The sequence below is a fragment of the Pinus tabuliformis genome, chromosome 3_1 (assembly GCF_031772625.1).
Source record: "Pinus tabuliformis cultivar Carrire ecotype Pingquan chromosome 3_1, CPIR1, whole genome shotgun sequence".
Taxonomy (NCBI): Eukaryota; Viridiplantae; Streptophyta; class Pinopsida; order Pinales; family Pinaceae; genus Pinus; species Pinus tabuliformis.
In genome coordinates, this window is record NC_142301.1 from 662549929 (window position 1) to 662576724 (window position 26796).

General features: G+C 36.7%; 1 protein-coding gene across 2 annotated transcripts in view; it reads left to right on the forward strand.

Annotated features, from left to right (window-relative positions):
• LOC149188852 (D111/G-patch domain-containing protein) overlaps window positions 1-26796 on the forward strand; it is a 157244-nt gene that overhangs the window by 41670 nt on the left and 88778 nt on the right. For both annotated transcript variants that reach the window (XM_089411706.1, XM_089411705.1), the window contains exons 2-6: window positions 17410-17494; window positions 17609-17688; window positions 18009-18033; window positions 18147-18225; window positions 18368-18434. In XM_089411706.1, coding sequence (XP_089267832.1) covers window positions 17410-17494; window positions 17609-17688; window positions 18009-18033; window positions 18147-18225; window positions 18368-18434 — 336 coding nt within the window. The remainder of the gene's footprint in view (window positions 1-17409; window positions 17495-17608; window positions 17689-18008; window positions 18034-18146; window positions 18226-18367; window positions 18435-26796) is intronic.

Below are 26796 nucleotides of genomic sequence, written 5' to 3' on the forward strand. Positions count from 1 at the left end.
CAAGGAACCCTTTCTCGCTATTATTCTCAACATATGATACTCTTGTTGATTTGTTTTCAATTAAAAACATTGGTCAAAAGATGTCTTTGAGAAATCAACTTCGTGATGCAAAAATGTAAATCTGTGGCCTCCTACTTCATGAGAATTGCTCACAAAAGAGATTAGTTGCAAAGTATGGGTGTAGTCATTTTTGAATCTGAATTAATCACTATTGCTCTCAATGGCCTACCAGATTTATAGGATTCCTTTGCAACTGACATTTGTGCTAGAAAGGATACTCCAAACTTTGAATAATTATGGACCAATTGCACTCAAGAGGAATCTAGACTTATTGCTAAAGGGAAAATCCAAAGATATGATGAAGGAGAATCTCAAGCCTTTGCTGCAAAATCTAGAAGGTATAATGGTAAGAAGATGCTTGGTTTTCAAAATGAGAATGCAGGCAAAAGACCCCAGCCTCAAGGAAAAAGAGACATGTCCAAAGTCCAATGTAATGGATGTCACATGTTTGGACATTATCGAAGTAGTTGTCCTGAAGCATCAAAGGATAAGAAGAGGAAGGGAAAACATCATGCATCTACAGCAAAAGATGAGGAGCACCCCAAGAAAGTCAAGGATGAAAGTCACAAAAATTTTTATTACTTCTTTGCTCTTACAGGTTTTGTTGAAGATGATGATATGTGGCTGATCGATAGTGGTGCATCAAGGCACATGACAGGTGAACGTGACCAACTCTCAAGTCTATTGAAAGGAAGTTCATATCACAAGGTGGAACTTGGAGACAAGAATAGCTACCCTGTTGAAGGCATTGGATTTGCATCTATCAAGCTGGAATCAAGAGAGAATGTTCATCTTAACAACATACTCTATGTACCAGGTTTGAAAAAGAATTTGGTTTCCATTTCATGTTTAGAAGATAAAGGTGATAGAGTAGCATTTATTGATGGAAAAGTAGTTGTATGGTCCAAATGCTTTGGCATAGAAAATACTAGAACCATTGATGTTCGTGAAGGAAGGTTCTACAAACTTCTAAACCAACCTCCTCAAGTTTTGATTTATATTGATATCAATCCATGTAAATTATGGCATAGAAGGTGTTAGTGTCAGTCGGTTCTGCCTGTCACCAGTGATCAAATATGCTCTTACAAGGTTTGTTAGGGGCCTCAAAGTCAAATTTTATCATGTCACTAGGTTTTCAGAATAAAATTTGGTCATTGGCTTGTGTGTCTAGGTCCATTGCTGCTCCTTCAAAATTTTCATGTTCTGGTAATTGCTATCACTTAGTTGAATGTGCCATCATTGAACAAATCCTCATCCCCATCTCAATCATGTCACCATGGTCTTCATTCAGCTTAGTGTCACCATTAGGTCATTAGGGTTAGAGTCATCAAAACTGTCATTTCATTCAATAAACTGGGAAATGAAGGAGTAGAGGTAGGATTTGCTCAAAAAGTTTTGTTTCTAAGTGTAATTCATTTCAAAGTGATGTAATAAGTTATGTTTAGAAAACTGCATTGAATGTTCGTAAGCTACACAGTTTCCAAAGAAAAAGTGAAAAAGACATAGTGTGGGGCACCCCACTACTATGAAAAGAAATTGACTTCTATAAGCTGTAAAAGACCATCATAACTCATTTCCTCACTCATTTCATTGCTAAAGAGATCTAATTCATCACCAACCACTTCCTCAACATTTTCATGGTCAAAGACATTTCAAATAATTGGTCTCAAGCTACTACCTCATTGCGTTTTCTGTGGGAAGCCCTCCTTTTCATGTTTGCAAGCCTACAAACCCTATTCCTATACATTTTATCCTCCCTCACACTCAAACACACTCCCTAAATCCATCACAAAATTATTGTTACCTTGCTCTTCCATATCTTTGTTGTTATAACCCTTTGATTGTTTGACCTACCTACCCAGTTTTTCTCCCTTATCCAACATCAAACCCTAAAAACTTTCAAACCCTATCTGAGCCTAGTATACCTAGCCTAAAATCTATTCCTTTTCCAGTCAATTCATTGGCTGTGATCATAGAGAGAACCCTCTCTGGTTTGGTAGGGCTAGCTACCAAACTGAAAGCTTGGTCTGTGGTTACCTCCATCGATCTCCTCTCAGTTTGGGACATTGTGGAGGATAACAAAAGGTATGCCCATCTTCATTACAAAGCTTTGCTTTGATTAAGTCAAATGGTTTCAGGCGTGCCTAAGGTGCAAGTAGATCATGAAGGAGTATGTAGGGGGTGTGCTCTTGGAAATAATGTCAAGAAATCATTTCCTAGTAGTGATAGTAGATCCAAAGAAATTTTGGATCTAATCCATTCTGACGTGTGTGGTCCCATGTCTGTGAAATCTCTTTATGGCTCTCTATATTATGTGACCTTTATTGATGACTACTCACGAAAGACATGGATCTATTTCATGAAGTCTAAAGATGAAGTATTCAACAAGTTCTAGGAATTCAAGGTCGAGGTCAAGAATCTGTCAGAGAAAAGGATCAAAATTTTGAGATCTGATAATGGAGGGGAATACACTTCAAGAGAGCTTGTTGCATTCTGTAAAGGAGTTGGGATTAAGAGGGAGATAATAGTTCCCTATAATCCACAACAAAATGGCGTAGCAGAAAGGAAGAACAAGTCTATTGAAGAATCCGTTAGAGCTATGTTATATGATCAAGACCTTCCCAAGTTCCTATGGGAAGAAGCCTCCAAGACAATTGTATATATTCAAAATAGAAGTCCTCACAGAATTCTAGAAGACATGACTCTTGAAGAAGCATTCATTGGTCACAAGCCAAGGGTTGATCATCTAAGAATCTTTGGTTGTCTTGTCTACATTCACATTCCCAAGGACAAAAGGAAGAAGCTTGACCCTTTAGGAAAGAAGGGAATCTTTGTTGGATATAGTGAATCATCAAAAGCCTTCAGAATCTACATCCAAGGACAATGTCAAATTGAAGTAAGTCGAGATGTCACTTTTGATGAGAATGTTGCCTTCAAGAAATCCAAAGAAGTCCCCATGGACTCTGATGACAATGAAGAAAAGCATTCCAATCCTTCAGAACCACTTGTTGATCATCAAGAAGAAGAACTTGAAGGACCAAGTGAACTTGTGGACCCCATTATTGTTCCTGAGAACAAGAAAAGACCAATGTGGCTTAGAACTACTCTTCAAGAAGCAAAAGGACATGCAACTCCCTGTGGCACATTTAGAGAAAGCAAGAAGCCAAAGAAGTATTCCAGGTATGTAGCTTTGATGACTAAGCTCATCAATTCTGAACCTTCTACTTATGAAGAAGCAGCAAGACAACAAGTTTGGAAGGATGCGATGATGGAAGAGTATCAATCAATTATGAAGAATGATGTATGGGAAATTGTACCAAGGCCCGAAGGAAAGTCAATTGTAACCTCCAAATGGATTTATAAGATTAAGCATGCAACAGATGGAAGCATTGACAAGTACAAGGCTAGATTTGTGGCTAGAGGATTCTCCCAGAAAGAGGGAGAAGATTATGACAAAATCTTTGCTTCAACTGCCAAGTACACAACTATTAGATCTCTTGTTTCTATTGCAGCTTCTATGGGATGGAATATACATCAAATGGACATGAAGACAACTTTCCTTAATGGTGTAATTGATGAAGAGGTATACATAGAGCAACCTCAAGGGTTTGAGGTTCATGGGAAAGACTCTCACATATGCAGATTGAAGAAAGCCTTGTATGGATTGAAGCAAGCTCCTAGAGCTTGGTATTCACAAATTGACGCTTATTTGACAAGGCTTGGTTTCGTTAAGAGTGATGTTGATTTGAACCTATACATTAAGATTATGAAGAATGAGGCTGTGATTCTATTGCTATATGTGGATGACTTATTGCTGATAGGTGTGGAGCATCTCATTCTTTAGTGTAAGAGGGAGTTAGCTGCTGAATTTGATATGAAGGATCTTGGGCTAATGCACTATTACTTGGGACTAGAAGTATGGCAGAAACCTGGTGAAATCTTCCTTGGTCAAGGGAAGTATGTTATCAAGATCCTCTAGAAGTTTGGCATGATGGATTGTAAACCTATGACAACTCCTATGATAACAAATTTGAAGAAGCTAAGGAGTTTTGATTCTAATCTTGTTGATGCATCTATATACCAACAACTGGTTGGTTCATTGATGTATTTGGTTAATACGAGGCCAGATATTTGCTTTGTTGTGATGGAGTCTAATCATGATCTTTGGATTGCCGCAAAGCATGTCTTGAGATATCTTCGTGGTATTGTTAACTATTGCTTAAGATATGATGCAAGCAATGAGGTTCGACTACAGGGATACTTCGACTTGATTGGGCTGGAAGTGCCGAAGAGGGGAAAGTACAACTGGTGGTTGTTTCAGTTTGGGCTTTGCGATGGTTTCTTGGATGAGCAGGAAGTAGACCTCCATTGCTCTCAACACTGTGGAAGCAGAATATATGGCAGCCTGTGCAGTTAGTTGTGAAGCAGTTTGGCTTCGTAAATTGCTTGCAGGTTTATTTGATGAGGTGCTGAAATCGACCGTGATCTTTTGTGATAATCAAAGTTGTATAAAGCTCAGAAAATCCTGTCTTCCATGGGAGGTTGAAGCACATTGGAATCAAGTATCACTTCATTCGAGACATGGTGCAGAAGGGAGCTGTCAAGCTCCAGTACATCTCCACTCATGAGCAGATTGTTGATATACTTACAAAGCCTCTTTCCAAAGTGAAGTTTGTGTACTTTCGGGACAAGCTTGGTCTTGTGGAGAATGCCCCTCTCATTGAGAGGGAGTGTTGATTGCATCATGGATGTGTTTTCTCCCTGTGTCATGTACTTTGATCAAAATTAGGGATGCTATCCTTGGGTCAAGTACTTTGACCAGAATTAGGGAGAATGGCTTGATATATTAGATAGCATCATGGACAAACATTCTTCCTGTGTCATATACTCTGATTAGAATTAGGGATGTTATCCTTGTATCAAGTATATTGACTGGAATTAGGAAGAATGGTCTAGTGGACAAACATTCTCCCTATGTCAAATACTGTGACCAGAATTAGGGATGTTGTGCTTGTTTCAAGTACTGTGACCAGAATTAGGGAGTATGGTCCTAGAGGCTGTAGCCCCCCAACGTCATGCTCTGATCTCTTTCGAGAGAGAGCTTGCTTATTTTTGTTGAGGACTATGATGTTGGTGATTATGATATTGATGATGCTTATCTTAATCTTGATTTTTCCTTAGAGAACTTGTAAACTTGAGATTATCTTGATAGTCATTATGAATACCTCCCTAGCTAAGAGGGGGTGTTGAATTTTTGTAGCTATGGTCGGTCTTCATTGATTTATTGATGTATTTGTTCATGTAAAGCATGTTCTTCATGCTCATGAGAAAATCAAATTTTGTATTTATTAAAAGAACAAAAATTTAAATTTTGAAATTTTGGTTTTGGCTCCCAAGTGTTAAAGTTGATTCTTCGTCTCTTCAAGTCAAGTCAGCTAGCAAGTGAGTTCTGGGCTTACGAATCAACTCGTCCGAGCATAGACAAGTGAGCCCTGGGCATACGAATCAAGTGAAGAAGCAGATCGAAGAAGTCTCTTGGAATACAAAGTATCTTTGTGCTCCATATCTGTTCTAGAAGGACAAAGCTAGTGATTTGTATCCTGTGCATGAGCCAAATTCTGTGGCAAATAACTCTGTGATTTGGTTCTATAAGAGAGGTTCGAATTGCAATACACCTATGCAAGAAGGCTGAATCTGTGGTGACACTTGTGATGGAGATTCAAACCTGTGGAGGCTATTGTTATAGAGATCTGAACCTATGGAGGCTATTGTGACAGAGGTCTGAACCTGTGATTGATATTTGTGATAGAGGGCCAAGTATTTAGAGGTACATCTTCTATGTTCAGTTTGAGGAGGGTTGACTTGGACACTTGGTGAATGCTAGTTAGTTTGACCATAATCTTTGACTTTGATATCTCTTGTTGGATTGGTTCTTTAAGGAAAGAAGTTGTTGGGTTTTTACCCCAAGTGGGTTTTCCCAGGGTAATCATTGTGTTGATATTGTGCATTGTGATCTCTGCTTTCTTACTCTTGTATGTTTGATTTTTTGAAGTATAGTTGCTTGATAGAAAATTAGTAATTGTTGGAAGGATTCTATATATAATCACAAGTAATTATCAGTGTTCAAAAATCAATATATCGCCCTAGAATTTTTAACATGCATTGCACAGTTTTTGGAGCAACAACTGGCACAAATTTAAAGGGACTAGCAACACAAATTTCTAGGAATTCTAGGCATGAATTCCAAGAGATAAGTCAGTCATTTAATGTTGTAATAATTGCTATAAAATTTATATGAAAGAAGTAAGAAATTCCTCTCTCTCACATTGGTCTTCCCTTCTTGGTTTTCTTAGGGGTTATTGACCAAAATCCTTGTGCAAAAATTTTGTGGGTTTGCTTCTGTTTTGTCTCAACAAAGTTAGATTAGACTTGTGTTTCAATTTTTGAAATATTCATGATTATGACAACAACAAATAAACATGTGGGTTAGGCATTAAACATGATGAGACTTCAGTAAAATAGAAATTGGGTAGGGTCTAAAACATAATTTTCTACATGGTATCAAAGCCAAGTGGGCAAAAGTTATATATCTGAGGCTTTTGCGATTTGTGTTGTGTGTAGTTTCTAGATGCATCGCGGCTTCTGCGATTTGTGTTGTGTGTAGTTTTCGGATGCATCGCGGCTTCTGCGATTTGTGTTGTGTGTAGTTTCCGAATGCATCGCGGCTTCTGCAATTTGTGTTGTGTGTAGTTTTCGGATGCATCGCATTGAAATTGGTTATATCGACGTTTCGAACCATCTTATGTGGTTCATCTTCAGAAATAATTAAAATGTGGAAGTCTGATCATATGAAAGTGATATGTATATATATGAATGAATACCTAAAATAGGAGGAGAAGAATGGTAAGGAGCCGACAAGATTTAGAATCCTAATAAATAATAAATAATAAAATTCAAGATTAAGTTAATGTTAATGAAATGTAATGTGATATGAAGTGAAATGTAAAGTGATAAATGTAAGTAATATTAGATTTGGGGTTTTTAACAAAACTTAATGTATTAGGTAAAGTCTTTTAAAAAGTTTATATTTAATATGAAATGTGATGTATTAATGAAGTTAATATAAGGTTAATGAAACGTAATAATAAAGTGTTAATAAGAATTGGTAATGTAGAGAATAGGTAAAGTGTATTAAGTAATATATAGGACAATAATGATTAAGTTAGTGAGGGAAATAAAGTTGACTCACTGGGACAAAAGTGCTGAGAAAGTGAACAAACAAGCAACAAATCAACAAGCATTAACATGGATTTGTTTATGAGAGGGAGCAGTTGTTTACCTTGTGACAAATTTGAACTTGGTGTTGGGTTGAGTAGGTCAAATGGCAACAAGTTTGAGGGTTGAGGACAGGTTGAATGGGGCTGATAACTTTAGTCCATGGAAGGAGAGGATGGTCTTGGTGCTTGAAGAATTTGAATTGTGGGAAATTGTTGAGAAGGCAGTGACACCACCCACTCCTCAAGATCAGTTGGTTGAGTTCAACAAGAAGAATGTCAAGGAAAAGAGACTTCTCCTAGATGCCATCAAAGATCACCTCATTCCCCATGTTTCAGGGAAGAAGTATTCTTTTGAGATGTGGGAGTCCTTAACAAAGCTTTACCAAAGTACCAATGAGAACATGAAAATGGTATTGTGGGAAAATCTGAGTACCAAGATGACCAAGACCGACACAATTTCATCATACCTCACTAAAATCACTCAAGTGAGAGATGAGTTGGCAACAATGGGAGAGGCCATTTCGGAAGAGCAATTAGTTAGGTCAGCCTTGAGTGGCTTTTCGAAGAAGTGGGATATCTTTATTGATGGGATTGTTGCTGTTGAGTTTGTAGCTCGGGCAGGTACTTCTGCATAGGCCTTGTGTATAGGCGTGCAACAGTCGCCCACATATCATCTTAGATTATTTGATGATGTAACTTAGCCTAAGTTAAAATTTTGGAAAAAACACATAATTATATGTTGGCTTATTGAGCTAAAATAAAAACTTAGATAAAGCAAATTATTAAGTTTTAATGTTAGCCATCGATCTCAAGTGAGGTGAGATCTAATCTCGACCGTCCATATCTTTGAGATTAGGGTTAGGGTTAGGATTAGGGTTTTGTCTCAATGTAGATTTATAAAGTAAGGCTAAGGTGAGGAGATGAGACATAAGAGCTGCACAAGATTGAGAGAGGCTGGTTTTGAGAGTGTAGTGCCGCTGGTGATCAATATTGTATTTTCTCAACTGGGCTATTATCCTTGATATGGAAGGCCAAGTAAGTTTCGTGATTAATTTATTAATAAAGAATTGTTGATTGGGCATAAATTTTTTTATGTGTGTGTTAGGAATCTGGTCATGTATTCGTTCTGTTAATAATTGTTGGGAACCCAATACTGGGTGCCGAGTTCAAAAAATTTAACATGGTATCAGAGCACCAAATTTGAATCGATCTCGGAATTATAGGTCAAAGTTCGTATTGGATTGCCGAAGGCAGGTTGGTTGGGATCATATGAACGGAGAAAATTTTAACACAACAAAATTTGTTTTTTTTAAAAGGGCTGAAAATAAATTTTCTTTTATGGGCAATTTTCTTTTCGTATGAAGAAATAAAAAGTACATAACTTGTTGATGTAACTTAGCCTAAGTTAAAACTTAGGAAAAACACATAATTATATGTTGGCTTATTGAGCTAAAATGAAAACTTAGATAAAGTAAATTATTAGTTTTTAATCTTAGTCGTCGATGCCAAGTGATGCGAGATCTAATCTCGGTCGTCCATCACTTTGAGATTAGGTTTAGGGTTAGGATTAGGGTTTTAGCTCAATGTTAAGTTATAAAGCAAGGCTAAGGTGAGGAGATGAGACATAACAACAACACAAGATTGAGAGTGGCTTCTCAATGAGCGTGTGCTGGGTCTGAGAGAGTGCAATGAGGCTAGTGATTAGTATTGTATTTTCTTAGTTGGGCCATTATCTCCCTGGTAAGAGAGCCCAAGTAGGTTTTGTGATTAATTTATTAATAAAGAACTGTTGATTGGGAAAAAATCTGTTTATGTGTGTGTGATTCAAAACAAGTAATTATTTTTGCTTCTGCTATATGTTTTGTGTGTTAGGAATCTGGTTCTGTATTCATTCCAATTTAGGGAAGATTGTGGGATGATTTTTGTCAAGAGGAGATAAGATGAAATGCTAAGAGTGGAGGCTAGCACGATGGGGATGACGAGGAGAATGCTGCTCTTACCACAAAGGGCAAAATGAAGTCCAAAAAGGGTGCCACGAGTGGGATCAAGCAGGAGGGTAAGCAAATGAAGAAGGAGAATGACATGAACAAAGTGAGATGCATTGCTTTTCAGAACATGGGGCATTATGTAGTTATGTTTCCTAATAAGAAAAGGAATAAGTGTTGCAGCTTCAATTGGGGTGGATTACTTTTTCAAAGTTCACCTTCCCCCTACGATTGCAGACACATGTATTTAGGGTGAGTGGTTCACCTTACCCTACAATTGACATATGCATAGGATGAGTGGTTCACCTTCTCCTATGGCATATGAGCAGGATGAATGGTTCACCTTCTCTTGTTGATGCCCCAACACACATCCTACCCGTGGAGTTCAAGACTCATGGGAAGTACCTCTCATCTGGTCAATGAGTTGGGAAAAGATGGTTAGGGACCATAGCACTACCGATGGACGCATTGTGTATTGCCGTACTCCCTATGACTAGGACGCATGGTGTTCAACAACTTGACCTAGGATCAAGGACCGACTTTTGTCAATGGAGAGTGGTATAATCTTGTGTCCTCTTGTCTTGGCTTGTCTTCTGCACATGTTTTTATGTTCTATTTGCATTTACTATCAATGTGATGCTACTGGAAACTGGAAATTGTCATTGGGTTGATAAGGAACATTGAAGTGAATTGGGTTAAAGCATGGTACATTGATGGTACATTGATAGGGTTTTGTACATTGATGAGAAGGTCGCAAACATTCTCACGAAGCCTTTGGGGAAGCTCAAATTCTTAACTTTTCGAGAGAGACTTGGAGTCATGGAAGGACCCTCCTATGAGGGTCTCATAGGAGTTGGACACTAAGCTCTTGAAGCTCCTGGGGGCTTGGGGTACTTCTTGGAGCTATGAGCGACCATAGGCTGAGTGGTTCACCTTCCCCTAGTGGTGCGCTAGATACCTAATGACATTGTACAAAACCCTAGCAAGAAGTTGACGTGTCTCGTGAACCTAACTAGGTTTAGATATTTGATGCTTCCATTGTATTGACATATTTTTGGATTTAGTTAACTTCATGCTTCTATATGTCTGTATTTGGTTGTACTTGCTGTTTAAAGTTTGGCAGGGACATAATTTTCAAATGATGAAGATGTTCGTATAAGCATGATAAAGTAAGTTATGCCATAAGAAGGGTTAGAGCCATGAAAGGTTCTCCAATGTTATAGATGAAGGAAGTGGTTGATCTCCCAAGTTAAGAGGGAGCATGGTTAGAACAAAAGAATATGTCTCCCCAGTTGAGAGGGAGGGCATATTATGATAGTCATGATGGATACCTTATAGAAGAAATCAGAGAACGAATAGATCTGCAATATATTGAGGATGTCTTGGTGCTGCTAAAGAAATGAAAGAAGAAAAGATTCCGAATATTTGAATATAAATAACTAAGTTGCATTAAGATGATTAAGAGCCCCGAAGATTTGTATTTACTTGTATATGTATATTTGAAAGTTTATTACTGATTGGGGTTATGTTTGAACATGTAAATCTCTCCATAAAGAAGGATGAACACTTGGGAAACATTCTTGGACAAATGGATATATCTAGTTTATTAGGGAGAGATGAAGCATCTAATGGCGGATGCATGGGAGGACATCGGGCTGGCCTATGTGTTGATGTCTAGATCCCGAAGAGGGGGGGTGGCGTTGGTCTTGGAGCTCTGGCCTTGGATACACACCTAGATCCTTGGGTTGATGGTTAGTAAATAAGCTTGATGGTACCTACACTGGATGAAAGATTTAGTCCATCTTAGTCCCACCTAGATAGGTTACCCTGGTCAGGAATCTAGTCTGTAGCACTGAGTGTGCTGAACTCTTTGTAGTTCATTTTGGAGATCTTCCATGTACCTCTATAAATATAGGTGATTATGAATACTTCCCTAGTTAAGAGGGAGTGTTGAAGAATGTAACTAGTGTCGGTCTTCATAATTGTATTTGAAATGTATTTGTCAAAAGAAAGAAAAAGAAATTTTATTATTAAATAAATTGACTTATTAAAGCATGGGTTTCATGCTTGGGTCAATTGTTTTTAGGTCAAAGTCTCCATTGAAGACTTCTAGGGTTTATGTCAAGTGTCCTTGTCCATGTCATAATGTAAAGAACACTTCTTGGGAATTATTTGTCAAGAAAGAAAATTATTTTAATGTAAAATAGGTCAATTAGGCCTCCTCCACCAAGTCGATCTCAAGGGAAGAATTTGATCACCTAGAATAACTCTATATAAGCAACAACTCGACTCATTTGGAGGATAACACAGATATGTTCGAATTGTAGTAGCTGGAAGCAGTAAAGAGTGTAAAATTTAAGAAGGAAGAAGGAAAGGCCTAGCAAAGAAGGAGGTCAATATTTTACTAAGGAAGTTGAAATTGTCTCTCTTATCTCACACATGCGAAGGAACTGAAGTTGTTAGAGGGCCGAAATTGCAGTCTTGAAGCTGGGCCAAAATTTTGATGCAATAGGGTTGAAATTTTTTCCCTGATGCAGTTTGCAGTTGATCTTTGAAGGTTGGAAGAACAGTTTGAGGGATGACTTGGTGGAGGAGGAAGGTCTGTTAATCTAGGGTCTTGGTCTATCTCATTTGAATTATTGAAGGAAGAGTTCTTGACTGAGTTTTCCCCTATATAGGGGTTTTTCCCTGGCTGTGTGCCTACATCTGGTGTCCTTGATCTTCATGTTTTGGTTTTGGTAATTGCTTGATGAACTAAGATAAAAGAACATAAGAAAGATAATAATAACTCAAGGAAATCACAAGTAATTATCAACAAGAGAAAATCTTTTGGTCTTTCTGATTTTCTAACAATAACAAGTACCATTCTCCTAAGTTACACGAGTGCATCATTTTATAGTACGCCTTTATTGGTTTAGGTGGTTCAGCCACCAAAGAAGTAACCTAATAGTAAATATAATATTGCTTACATGTTACTTATAGAGTGATCATATAACACAAACATGTATTGTTTTTTGTGTTATAGTCCTAGATATAAGTGGAAAAACTTCAATCATAAGGCTTGCTTGAAATTTTTTGAAACTTAATCAACATGGCAAAATTTTGATTATGTTTACCAAAGAAGTGGGGGCCATATGGCAAGAAGGTACCATTCTTAAATTTAACACCTAGTGTAGCTTGCTAGGACATTTGATATGACCCCTAAAGGGGTTATATATCGTGGTTGTATATGTAATGGTGTAAATTTGTATGTAATAGGGGTAGGCTCGAGCTTCTCTTTTTACTAGCCAAACATGATATATGTATAGGCAATATGTATGTCACTTGGATAAACCCTCAGTGTGGGTTACGCTCAAAGATGGCCTTGTATGTTGAGCACTTAATGATGATGGGGGATGGACTCATTGTTCGGCCCCATTACTTACCATTGGACATACGCCCTTCAAATTCCATAGGGACAGTTAGAGTTGGTTCTCATAGATTGTACATTGAGATGGATCATCAGATTGATTGATTAAACAATATTTGCTAGTTGTGCCACCTTTGAGAGATTGAGATAGAGGAGCATTTCATGTTTTGTTGCCTCATTTATTATTGAGATTGTTGGGAGATTTTGTTGATTGTTCAAGGGGATCCAGACCCTATCTAGTTTCTTCCAGTGCTCAAACCAAAGATGTCTAGCCCTTTACATGGAGGGGGCCCTCATATTCTATGCCTACATTCTCTGGCCTACTCCTAGACCTCATCCCATTTAGTGGATTACTTCCTTCTTTACTGTGCTCCCATCAACTAGGAGCACCAAAGAGACAAAATGGTGGCAATGTTGCTTTTGACTCTAGATTAGTGTAGACTCGAGTGTGTACTCGAGGGGCATTAGAGACATCACCAATCTAGATCCCCTTACCAATAGGTAGACTAGATCACTTGGACATTAACAACGAGTTATTTCTTCCAAGCATCACTACAATAGAGGGTCCAAATCTTCTTCTAGCTTTTCCTCCAGGCATCATTCCATCTTGAGTTTTCTTCATTCAACCTCGAATGTTAGGATAGAAATGTCTAGTGGACCATGATCCAATCCCTAAATCCTTTCCCTCTACACACTTCCCTCCTGTTGCAACCTCTCGCACTTGGGGTCGAGGGTTTTTCCATGGTTTAGCATACGGTCCTCATGTTTTACTTTACTTTTGTTCTTTATATAAGAGACATTTTGGTACTCGTGCTTTGTATCAACATCATTGTACTCAAGATTCCCATTGACCTACTTTTGTGGTCATTTGTTGGACAATATTATAATTATCTTATCTTATCTCACCACCCTCAAACTAAGAATTAATGAATCTCCGAGTTCTTAAGGTTTGTTCTTTGGAGTCGGTGAATTCTTCTTCCATTCTTATCAAGAGGTCATGAACCTCTTTTCCTAATTCTTTATAAAGCATAAACACATTCTTCTATTTCTATGGATTCAATCATTAAGATCCTCTATTGTCAACTTTTATGCCGTCTATTGGCATTTTTTCAAGCAAATAATTTCCATTACGTTTCACCTCCTCACCAAGTTTTGTTGGTCCTCTACTGCCATCTTTAGTTCTTTTACATTGGGCTTCTACGGCTCCTCCCTTCCATCTCTTTGCCTTAATGAAGACAACATGCTTCTTATGTTTGATTTGTTCAAAATTTCCATAATTTGGTATCCATCCATCTCACCATTATGAGATTGATATGTTACATTAGCATTTCTACACATGATTGCACATGTCTAAGTGCATTGCCCTCTTTTGATTTGATGAGAGATGATGCTAAATTTCATGACATTCAATAAATTCTTGCATATCTGGAGTTTGATTTCAAATCTTTAGTTCAACCTCTATTCATTGTTATAATGATCTTAGGATCATCTTCTATTTTGATATTCCCAAGTCCTAACATCATGCAAAAAATAAAGACCTTTAGTTGATCCATTAAACTTGGCTTGTGTTTTAAAGCCCTTACCAAACCTTTCACAATAGTCAAATTTTATCATGCTTCTATGATCCCTTATTGCTATACCTTCCTCCCCACTTTACCTGGACTTTTCTTTGAGACACCTTCAAAAGTGAATTCCAGTTTCCATTTCCAGGGGCCTCAAACTCTACTCTTTTTCTTGTTAGAACTAAAATCCTATACTTAATGGGAAAAGATGGAGGAGTTCGTTAATAGTAGATTTCACTCTTGTCTTTTAGGATCATCTTCTATTTTTCTAGATATTAAGCCTTATAGGTTAGATCAACTTTGATGCTTTTATAGGAGTGGCCATTGCGCTCCCGCTCTTTAATGATACTAATGTGCCTAGAAATCTGATTGGCTTATTGACATCAATAAAATCATCAAATCTTATTTGGCCTCTCCATTAGTGAGGTTCCCTTCTTGGTGATTCAACCTTGTGCTCTACAGTTCTTACACCCCTTTCGTTGATGCTTAGATTGACAACTCTCTCCTTGCTTGGTCCATTTGATGTAAAGTTACCTTTGCGGGCAACAATTATAACTAGAGGGTATGACATTTCACATGATTTTGGATACATTAGCTATTTAGATTTCTTCTCAAGCTATGTTTGCATAAATTATGTTAGGAATGCTCTCCTTTGGGCTAGCTCCGGGTTGGTTCTCACCAACTCCGTGTGGAGACTGACCACCATATGCCATGATCTGATAGGATCTGGCAGACATGTCACTTTCAGGAGCCAGAGGCAGAGCAAAACCTCTTTTTTAGGTTCCCCCCTATACTACAAGATTCAGGGGTTGCTATCACTGCCTCTACAGAGATTCAAGGGGTATGCTGATCATAGGTGTCTAGACTCTAGCCCTCTTCATTAGGTAGATTTTCAGACATAGATCTCAGATCCTACATATTTTCAAGTTGATTCAGATGATTGGAGCAACAAGCAATGAGCCAAGATCCAGAGTATTTCAGATAACAAAGCAGTGAGATGTTGGTTCTCAGCACCCCCCTCCCCCATCCCTTGGGAGGCCAACCAGTATCCTCGAGACCATTATGGAGGTGTCGAACAACACATCAGATCACTCACATCTAGAGCGTCAGAGGGATTAGTTGTAGACAGTCCCCAAACAGGTCCCCCCTTGATGAGTGCCTCCCTGGCCCCAGCTGAGCAGCCAAAGACTTATCCAGAGCTTCTTTCCTTTGGCCTCGTATGCTAGGAGTACCCTCGCTCCTACATCTCCCCAGGATCGTGTAGCCAAACTCCTCATTGAATTTAGAGGACTTCGACAGTGAGCCAACACTACTGTTGCCCCCTCACCAATGGCTATCAGACTTGGGCCTTCTTGACATCATCGACCTCCAGCCCTGGATTTATTCACTTAGTCTTTTACATCATCGGGGCCTTTGATCCATTTATATACATGTTTATGAGGCTGAAATACTGTTGTATTTCTTCTTTACTTCATTCAATCCAGGTTTAGCTTTAGCATTTTCTAGGAGTTGCATTTGCACTCCCACATTGTACTCGCATTGGATGTACCTTTCAGTCTCATTGACCTACTTTTGTGGTCATTTGTTGGACATTAATAAACCAGTAATTGTATTTGAGGTGTTTTGTAATTCTTTACTATAAGACTTATCTTTATTGCAAAAATGAAAATTTTAAAAAGAACAGATGAACTGTTCGAAAATGGTCATGCACAATGGGAATCATATTTCCGCTGCCTTTATCATTTGATCTGTTTTGTCTTTGTGCAGTCTCTTTTAGTGTTAAAAAGATCATCTAAAGATGTTGATGTTAATTAAACTGTTTTCTATTTTTTACTTCTTGTGAAAATACTTGTGTGCATGTAACCTCTGGCATATCCACTTCTGGATGATAAGCTGTGTTACACGGGAACTGTTCCCGAGAGGTGGGAAACCCATTCCAATGGTTCCCGCGCTCCCGGGAGCTTTGGAACTATATGGGAATGTTACCTTTTCAGCGGGAGCTGCAATGGGAGCTGGGGAAAGTTCCGGGAGCTTTGAAGACTGTTTTTTTTGGAGTTCTGGCATTCCCTGGGGTTGGGGAATACAAAGCCTGTAGAGAAATATGCTGAACTGCCCACAAAACATGAGCCTATGTTGAAACCTTCGCAGGAAGAAAGGCCAAAGACATCCTTAACACCGATATCCTTAATTGAGAAACTGGAGCAATCTCTTGATGGGTTAAGGAAGCGTGTGGCACCTCGATGTAAGGGCGATATCTGGGATGTCATGCTGATGAGTATTTCTTTTGCTGTTTATGTATATATATCGCAGAAGATTGTGTGTGCATATTGTATGTGGCAGTCAATGCTTAAACATTAGAGTTGCTTTGCTTTTTCTCTTAAGAATAACTAGAGAAACATATGTAAAACTGTTCCTTTGTATTTTTAAGCCAGATTGTTTCAAAGACTGATCATTGTTAATGAACTTGACATTTTATATATATAAAAGGGAGAGACTCAGGGAGAGAGACACCCAGAGAATATATTTATATATAAGAGAGATTATATATTATATATTTATATATTTAAATTGATTTTAATATTTGAATATTTTGATTCAATATTAATTTTGATTATTATATAAATTATATAATTAAAAAAAGTATTTTATTTTTATTTTTATATTTTTAATTTTTTTATTATATAACAATATAACCGCTCCCGATTAGCCGTTTCCTGTAAATTTTTGGGAAACCTTTGGCCATTCCCGACACCCGTACCCAAGTTCCCAATGTTCCCATGTTCCAGGAACTCATGCAACATAGATGATAAGTCTTTGGATGTGTTACTGTAGAAGTGTATTTCTTGGTAAAGAACCTGTAAAAGCTATCAATTTTTTATTATTCAATAGCAATAATTCTTCAGCATTTTATTGTAAAGTGAGATTTTAAACTTTACTTGTATTTTCAAAGTTACTTCAATATTATTTTACAGACTGCGATAGCTTACTCAAGTTTAGAATGCGTTATTCTCCTGTATTCAGAGGATGTGAAAATAACAGCAGGTAGAAACATGGTAATTTATTATGAGTTTTCATTGTGGTCTGAGTTTTCAATTTTCATTGGTGTTATTTGCTAGGGTTGGGAAGAAGGCCAAGGCTTGGGAAAACATAAACAAGGAATCAAAGAGCATGTCAAGGTTAAGAAGAAGCAGGACACAACAGGTTACTGTCTAGTTTGATTTCAATTGTATATTTAATGTTTTATAACTTCTTTTCTACATTTTGACGTGCTATTTAGCATCGTTGTTGAATGCATCTGCTTTGAGTTATGTGCAGGTGTAGGTGTAGACAAGGTTGCGAATAATTGGACATTCAATACTGCTGAATTTGATAATATCTTGAAAAAATTGAAAGTGGTATGTTCGAATTTTGTCTACAAAGTGCAGTTAATCTGCTTTCTTTTTGTAGCATTGGAGCAGTCACATTTTCCTAGCTGTCAAAGGATCTCATTTTCCAAGCTCTCAAAGAATTGAGCTGTGGCATTATGCTGTTCATTGACTGCTTGTTAGGATAGCAGATTCGAGACAGTTCATTGACTGCTTGTTAGGATAGCAGATTCGAGACAGAAGCTTGCTTTAATTTAGTTATTCTTTTCCTATTTAGTTTTATATGCTCTTCCATATTGGTGTCAATTTTTGTTAGACTCTGACGAGGAAATATGTAATGTGAATCACAGCAAGTGGCTGCTTCAGAAGATGGAGGTGAGTCCTCCAAAATTTGATCGTGCTAAATATGCTTTATTGAAAATAGTATCTTTATTTGCATGGATATATGATTCTTTACACCACTTTATTTTGTTCTTCCCTTGTTTCAGAGGCAAACAGGGAGAAACAGGAAGTAAAAAAGACAGAAACGACTACTACAATCTTAAAAGCAGCCCGACCCCAAGGAAGGTAATGTGTGTTCGTGTTTTTAAGATGGTATAACATTGCAATTTTGCTTTAATGGCTTCTCAATTAAATCATAGTTTCCTATCTTTTGGCTTTCTTCTTGAGTTGCTTTGGTACTTCATGCTGAAGGATACACCATTTTCAGATACAAGAAGAGAGAGAGGGGAAAACTTGTGAGTGGATACACAGAGAAAGATCTTCAGGAGATTTTGGTAAGATTTCATCATGTTTTTAAAAAGATTTTAAAAATTCTTCTTGGATTACTAAATATTTGCTTGCTTAAAATGAAGAAAATACATCTAGTTATAAATATACATTATACTGACTTACATAAGGAGGTTACAAGTCTGGGAACAATAAATCTTTGAACTGAAAAAACAAGAAGAGCCATCATAACAGGCCTGAGTTCCTGAAAGTTATATTATAGTGGAGATCCTGTTGGGAAATTAGCCTCCTTGAATAGTTTTCTTGCGCAATGTTAAAGGTAGGTTCACTTGCTTGATGCATAGGACTGATGTGTCTCTAATTTAACAAGTATTATCTTTACTTCTAGTACATGGGACCAGTCGCCAGAAGTTTGTAATTTCACTATTAGTTCCATATTTCATTAAAGAGCCAAAGATGAGGGTAAATATTATATCATTCATATTTCATGTCATGGACCAAGAAGGCATGCTCTCCAGGAGCATCCTCTATCCAGAAAAATGGAAAGGGAAAGTCAATGGCGTTCTTTATTTTTTTGGCTGCATCCATTAACATGAATTGCTTTCAAAACTTCATGTGTAGAAATCTCTGAAATGCTTTGACACCATGAAAACTCAAGAATCTGACTTTTGTCGCAAATTCAGATGTTTCATCTCAACCTTGAGGTTTATTAGATCCATTTCTTTGATGCAAATCAATCTGGTTCATATCATAAATATTTAAACTAAATTGAATAACATAAAAGAATCCATCTGGAATAAAATATTGTGTTGAATAAAATATGAGAGATGATAGAATGGTTGAATACAATGAGGGGCCCTGTATGAGTACCAAAGCGGGTGCCTTTTAATTAAAGGTCATGTCCTAGTTGAGACATATCCTTTCATTAGGATGTGTCTATTCATTAGTTAACTATTATTATTAATTAGTAGTATTTACATTTATATATTTATGTTTATTATATTGTCTTTTCCTTAAAGCAAATTTACGGAAAGGCTTTACAATTTTGCTCTGGTGTGTAATGCCTCTGTGTGAGTCTCTGTTCTTGATGCTGTCATGGTTGATGATATGAGTTGCGAAGGGTTGAGCAGACCTGTCGAATTGTGAACCACCCTAATTCAATTTCCTGCAAAACTGTGTGGCAACAACAACTGTGATTTGGGAAATGATAAGATTCCACACTTGAGCTTCTCTTCAATATAACAGGATCTTCACTTAGTTTTTCATATTGATTTTTTCCTTGGTTAGCTTGTTGAATAATACAATTAATTTTGTAATTTGGATGATGATAAGCATCCTTGTATCTTGCTTCTTAATTTTGGAAACTTAATCTTTTGTTACTTCTGATGATATGTTGGTTGATAAAATTCTGCTTGGAAATGTATTAATTCCTTTTTCCACAGTTTGGGTTTTTAAAACTTATGACTTCGTTATTTCAATGGGATCAGTCGTTGTTTCATCATCAATTAATGATTTTTTTTGCTGCTGAGTTGCTTTAGTGTTTCTTGTTGCGACTTCTTTTTACCTTTAACTTCTTAATTTGTGCAATCAAGTGACTATGATTCTGAAGGCAATTAAATTTTGAGTATTCCTTGATCCTAGATGAGTTCAAAGCTGGACTAAATCCTAGATTGTTGGAGTTGTGCTAAGGAAAAGTTTGGCCAGAATTTGTTTTAACTATGGGTTTGTAGAGTTGGTCGTTGTATCAAAGTTGTGGAATAGCACAAAAGAACCACCATTGGCTACATATTACAGTGAGCAACCCCTTGCACATTTCAGAGTGGTAGAGTTCACTGTGTTGCTGATGCCCCAAAATTCAAGTTGCATGGCCCACCCTGCAACCAGTTCATGTCATAAATTTACTGCACACCTCATCACAAATCAAGAATCCACTGCCAAGTTAGACCAGCGGGCCAACACAGTTTGACAACGTCATAGATTGGCACATGAAAAACAATAGTCATGTCGCATATTCTTTCATGACTCCAACTCTTCGTAATCCCCTGCCCCTTTCCAATCATCTTTTTGTACATTATTGTAATATATTGTTGAACAAATAGGAGTTGGAAGACAAATTTGATTTAATATATTTTTTACCTAAGAAACCAACCTACTAGGAATATTGGCAGCAAATTTGCGGGTCTTTGGAGCTGCAAAGTCGTGGCTCTTTGAACTGCAAGCTGATTTGTTTCGAAGCCACAAATTCATGTGTTTCAGAGACGCAAAATTTTCAGCATTTGATATGCAAATCTGCGGGTCCTTAGAGATGTGAATTATTGGGCTCTCGAGATGTAAATTCATGGGTTGTGTGGTTGCAAAAATCATGGGTTCTTAAGCTGGAAAGAAATTTTCACTATCATCGCAAATTTGTGGTTTCTGGATTTGGAATTCATGCTCATGTAGCTACAAATCTGCTATCTTTGTGCAGTATCTAAGACTTCTGGGCAGTTACTGAGGCAGATCCCAACATTGACTTTTCATAAAATTTCCAGGAAATTTGTGGCCATGTTCTTTAGTAATTTGTTTGCATTTTCCAACATTTTTTTCTAGCAATATTGTGAGCTTTTTTATCCCTTTGGTCCAACTAAGGGTAGGAAGTTTTTGTCCGCTCTTTCCATTGCTTACTAGCACTGCAATGATTCATTTTGGATGTCCCTAGAGATGCTTTACAACTTATATAGGGCTTGAGACCTCTTTCTCACAGAGATCCACATGAGCTTCGTGCAAACACTGCCCTTGATCCAGCGTTATCATTGTGCTTAGTCCTGCAAATAGAAGATGTTTTTCTAAAAGCATGAGAGAGTCCAGTGGGGCTGCATGCCTGTAATTTTCTTCAATGCAATGTATCCATGGTTGCCTCAAACTTGCATACTGGGTTCTTGCGGATTTGAGATTCTACAGGTGTGCCCTTGTACCTTGAGATAGTCACATCACAGTTTGCTATTTTCGCTCATGGTCCACAATTTGAAACAAACCAATTTAGTTCATGAAATGGATATCCAAAACATTTGGAATAATATAAAGGAATCTATCCAGACTAGAATAGTTTATTGAATAAAATATGAGAGATGTTGATAATCATTGAATACAATGAGGACCCCATATAAATACCTAAGCAAGTGCCTTTTCACTAAGAGACATGTACTTTCATTAGGATGCCTCTTCATTAATTATTAATTATTATTTTTTATTGGCATTTATGTTTATATATATTAATGTTTATTTCATTTCCTTACCCTTTAGAAATGCTTTGTACTTGCATGTTTATGGAAGACCTATCCTTGTTATTATTGTGGATACAGTTTCACAATTCTCTACTCTTGTAGTTGAAATGGTTGATGATACATGATGGTATGATCTTCTATGCATTGGGCATACTTTTCAATCTTTAAGAGGACATGGCCATCTTAATTTGATCTTTTGTGGCACATTGCGCTTATATGATTCCTAAGATGAATTCTTATTGTGAGGCTCAATTGCGCTGACATCAATATTCTTTAGTAGATAGATCAATTGTTATCATTTTGAGCGATGTTGATACATTGATCGATTAATGTACATGCCCTTGTGATTAGCCTATTAGGATGTTGATAAGGTGTCTTTGTAGCATGACCTTACCTTATTGCACTTGTAATGTTTTCTCGATTTACTTTTGGCATTATATATTCTTCATGCATTGGTGTTTCTCTGTTGATTGCTAAATTTTTATTAGTAAGTGTACTTGGAATTTCTATCATTTATATTTCAACATTTGAAGATATCTTTCAACTGGATTTGTACCATCTTGAGTTGTGATGTTGATTGGATTTGTGTTTGTTCCTTCCTACACAACTTGAATTTTTACATTTAAAGACTTTGATGCTTCCTTCTTGATAAGTTGTTCTAACTTATTTTTCAGTGATGACTTATTATTATTAAGCTTCCCAATTTGTGTAAGTGGGTTTTCATTATGATTTCTTAGACATGAAAGTTCGTGATTTTCTAATTTGTTGACTTTATTTTTAATGTCTTGATTCTCAAGCTTCTCATCTTTTAACCTTCTGATTTGTTCCAATAGCATTTGATTAAGGTTCCTTAATTGACAATTTTCTTCATCTTTTTTTTTCTAGATTTTTCTTGAATACATTTTCGAGATCTTCCTTCCCTTGTTGCATCTTTTATTACACCGCTTCATAACCTTTGTCTTCTTGATTTGTGAAAGTAATTTTTGACTCTGTCATTTAGGTGAGAAATTTCATCATCTTTTTCTAATAATTCATTGCAAAACATATTGTCGAGATCTTTATATTTTTCTTGTTGTTTAACAATTCATCCTCTGATTTTTTGATTTGTGATTTTTTTGGGTTGTTTTTGGAGATGATTGAATGGTTCATTTCTAGATTTTTGTGGGTTCTCAGATAGCTATTTTTTTTTGTTTTGTTTATCTGTTGTTAGGAGCGACTCTTCTTCTCAGTATTTGGAAGGCTTGTGAAGGTATGCCAAGGTTGCTCTTCTTCTTCTCTTGACAATTGTTGTTATTTTCTATGGTAAATAAGAATTCCTAGGGTTTTACTTGCATATTTTTGTTTCTTGGCAGAAAAATTGTCAGGCCTGCTAAGGGGAAGAGGGGTCCAAGATGGGTTCATTGCCATTTGGATGAAAAGGGGAAAAATACATGCAACTGTTATGGGAAGAGAGTTAAAGGTGGAGGTATCCATAGGATAAAACAACACTTTGCACATGAATGAGGCCAAGTAAAACATTGCACAAAGTCTCTAGCAATATAAAAAAATAAATGCAAGGTTATCTTGAAGCCTTCCAAGCAAGTAAAGTGAAGAACAAGAAGTTAAAAAAAACATCGAGAGAAGTCAAATTGATGATGTTTTTGACAATCTAATGTCAAAAATGTCCACCTTCCACATATTCAACATAAGAGAACCATGTAGAATAACCCCTCCTAATGACACACTAGGTTGAGCACCAAGGGTGTGTTGAAATTTGAGGACTAAAAAATTTCCTGCAATCCCAATTCCTCCTCCAAGGTGGGGGACGCCCCCCGGCGCTCCCCCACGCTCTGGGGACTAGGAAACTCCTAGGGAAACGTTTCCCCCTCATCCCCATTTTGGGAAACTCCGGGGGACGTTTTTTTCTAGCGATGAAACGTGACTCCTTTGCAGTCTAATAATTGTTTGAAAACATTAAAAATTAAAAAAATACAAATTTAAATATATGAAAAAATTTAAAAATTAAATAAAATATAAGAAAAATGAAACTATATTAAAACTTGAAATTTGTCAAAACTTGATTTTTTTTTAAATAAATAAATTAAATTATATTAAAATTCAAAACTTAAAAAAATTTAAAAACAATAACAAAAATATGAGAAAGAAAAGTATATTAAAACTTAAAACTTAATATTTATTAATATTATTTAGTACTTTTTGAGAAATTTACTAGTATTTCACTGTTGAGTGCTTTCTATGTTTACTTTTAGTTTAGTGTTCTATGGCTATTTTAGACTTCAATATAACGTCATTGTGATTGTCATATGATGAATTTACTTTTTATCGTTTTTGAAAATTTGATGTGCATTGCATAATTTCAATTATCAAATGATGAATTTAATAATTAAATTTAGATGTACCTTGCATCATGCCAAATGATGAATTTAGATGGAACATTGCATAATGTCAAAGGATGGATTCAATTTAGTAATTTACTTTTAGATTTACAATGCAGAAATGTCAAATGATCATTGATAATTCATAAATGATAATAGTCTAATATGTAATCATGATCATATTTAGTCTTTAGATGTACATTACGTAATTAGTAAGATTTTCTATTTAGTTATTGACATATTTTTGGGATTTTATTTTTTTATTTTTATATATTAAATTTTTAATAATTTTTATGACTTTGACATCTCTCCATTTCCCTGAAAATTCCCTAAATTTTGGGGTTGCTTATATACGTCTGTATCCTCGCTCCCGCGTTTCCCGTCCCGGAAACTCAGTGGAACATTGGTTAAATGCCCTTTCCCATAAACATACATTCAACATATAGAATTCTGGAAATGAAATTTTCAGATTAAAACACATGGGACTGTCAACACATGCTGAAAATAAATATGGACATAAACAGACCAGCAACACACATAAAAATACACACAGATTTTTGGTCAACTTAGACCCAGGCAAAACCCCTTCAATCTTCTCTGGGGAATACTTGTTAGAGAGCTTTTCAAATTTTTTTATCTTTCAAGTTCAGGAAAAATACATTTGCAGATAAAACAAAATAGCAAAATACAACTTATCTCTTTAGCCCAAAACTCCTTGAAAACCGTGCCCACTTTGCCTCGATTTCCATGCCCACTTGAAGCTGAAAATATGTATTGTACGGATACGGTCTGTACATACTGTACTGTACGGATTTCTGTACCACTGTACAAATTTTTCATTTTTTTAATCTCAAAAACTTCTCTCGAACGGCATGTAGCTCACAACATTAAGTGTTGTTCGTACTGTACCTTATGCTGTCTTCTATGCCTTGATTTCCGTGCCCAACTTTGCCCATAAATCATTCCTTCAGCTTGTTGCAACAAATTTCTCCTTCAGAACTTTTCTCTAGCTCTCGGCCTCCTTTCTCCAATTTGCTCATGAAGAATGAATGCAATCTCTCTTTTCTTTTCCCCCTTTCGTTTTCCTAAATGACTTTTGGGCAGCCCTAAGATCTAATGGCTCAGATTCATTTAGATCAAGCGGTGAGAACAAATGTGCATTTAATTCTCACTTTCTATCTTTTAACTCATCCATTAAATAAAATACCCACGTTGTACTTTATGTCTAAAGTCACTTTTCATTTTATAGTTTAACATTGACTTTATCACTTATAAAATCACTTTCACTTTATAAAGTCACACTTAGGAAAATAGTTATTTTGGACACTTTCTCTAGGTAGAGACTAACCCATGGGAAACCACTTGTCCAAGGTATACCAAAAATCAACAGGGTGGTGTAGGGTACAAAGAAACAGTCAAGCCTTTTACATCCCCTCGTCAAACTGGATGAATTAGGTGGATGGTGGTTATATTAGAGCATTAAGCTTTGTGCACACATGTTGAGGTTGATTTAACCATTCAAATGTTAACTTGATCATTTTTATTTATGTGAAGGTTAATTACTTGGGCACCCTACATAATATGGCATTCTTTCACAACTGGAGGGGTATTTGGATGTTGGTTGAGGGGTTTTGATTAGTGTTGCACATATCACGGTAATGTCATAATTATAACAATATTATTGCTGGTAGTTATCGCAATTTGTTGAATTTGAAATTATTACAATGACTTAATTTATCGTTATAATTTCCCTAATTTGTACAAGACGACCCCAATTTATTGCCCTGCTACTTAAATCTCCGTGATAAAAGCTTTGGTTTCGGTTTGAGGGTCGTTTTGGGTTTTTCTTGGGTTGACACTGAGCTCTGAGTGTAGTGTGAGCCTTGTGACCATTTCTCAATTAGCAAACAAGGGAAAATCCATATTTTTCTTTGCCATCAGCTGAGCATTTGTGGAGTGGAGATCTACTCCAGTGTACCATATCCATATTTCTATGTATGTAAAAGAATTTCCTTCCTTTTCTTTGTTTTTCAAGATATAGTATAACATATGCAATGTTCATTAGATATACCTCTTTTTGCTGTCTTTGAATGGAGGATTTAACTCTTATGTAGTAGCTAGGGTATTTTTTTTAAAGAAACATATATTATATATTAAATAAGTTGGAATCTGGCTAGAACCAATACATTCAACAATAGTTTCATGTCTAAATTCCTCCAAAATAGCTCTGACCAAAGATCAGGAGATTTCAGAGATATCTAGTTCAACTTTCTTACAACATTTGGCTTATATGCCCGCCAAGTAATGCCATTAAACATAACATATTCACAAACCATAAAAAACTACAAGTATAAGCTAACTACTGCATATAAGAACTAACTGCCATGTTCAACTTCCTCCATCTCAGTTGCTGCAACCTCCTCTGGCTGACTTGCATCCTTAGGATCACTCCGAAGTGCCGCATGATGGATTTCCTGGGAGGGAGCTCTCGTTCGTCTCCAACTTACACATTGACGCCACCTTCCCCAACTCCAAACACTTGTTTCAAAACAAACACTACCGCAATTTCAACTTTCTCCTCTACGGTCTCTACCTTCCGGTCTGTCTAAGTTCTCAATCTTTGTCATTATTACCCGCGAGGCAACCTGTACAAGCTCCATGTCTTTCTGCAGGCCCTCCAATTGGCCTATCACAAGGGAGAAATGAGTGCTGGCTTGATTTAGTATTTATCCTCCAATCCGAGAGATCATTGCTTCCACTTTACCCCAGAA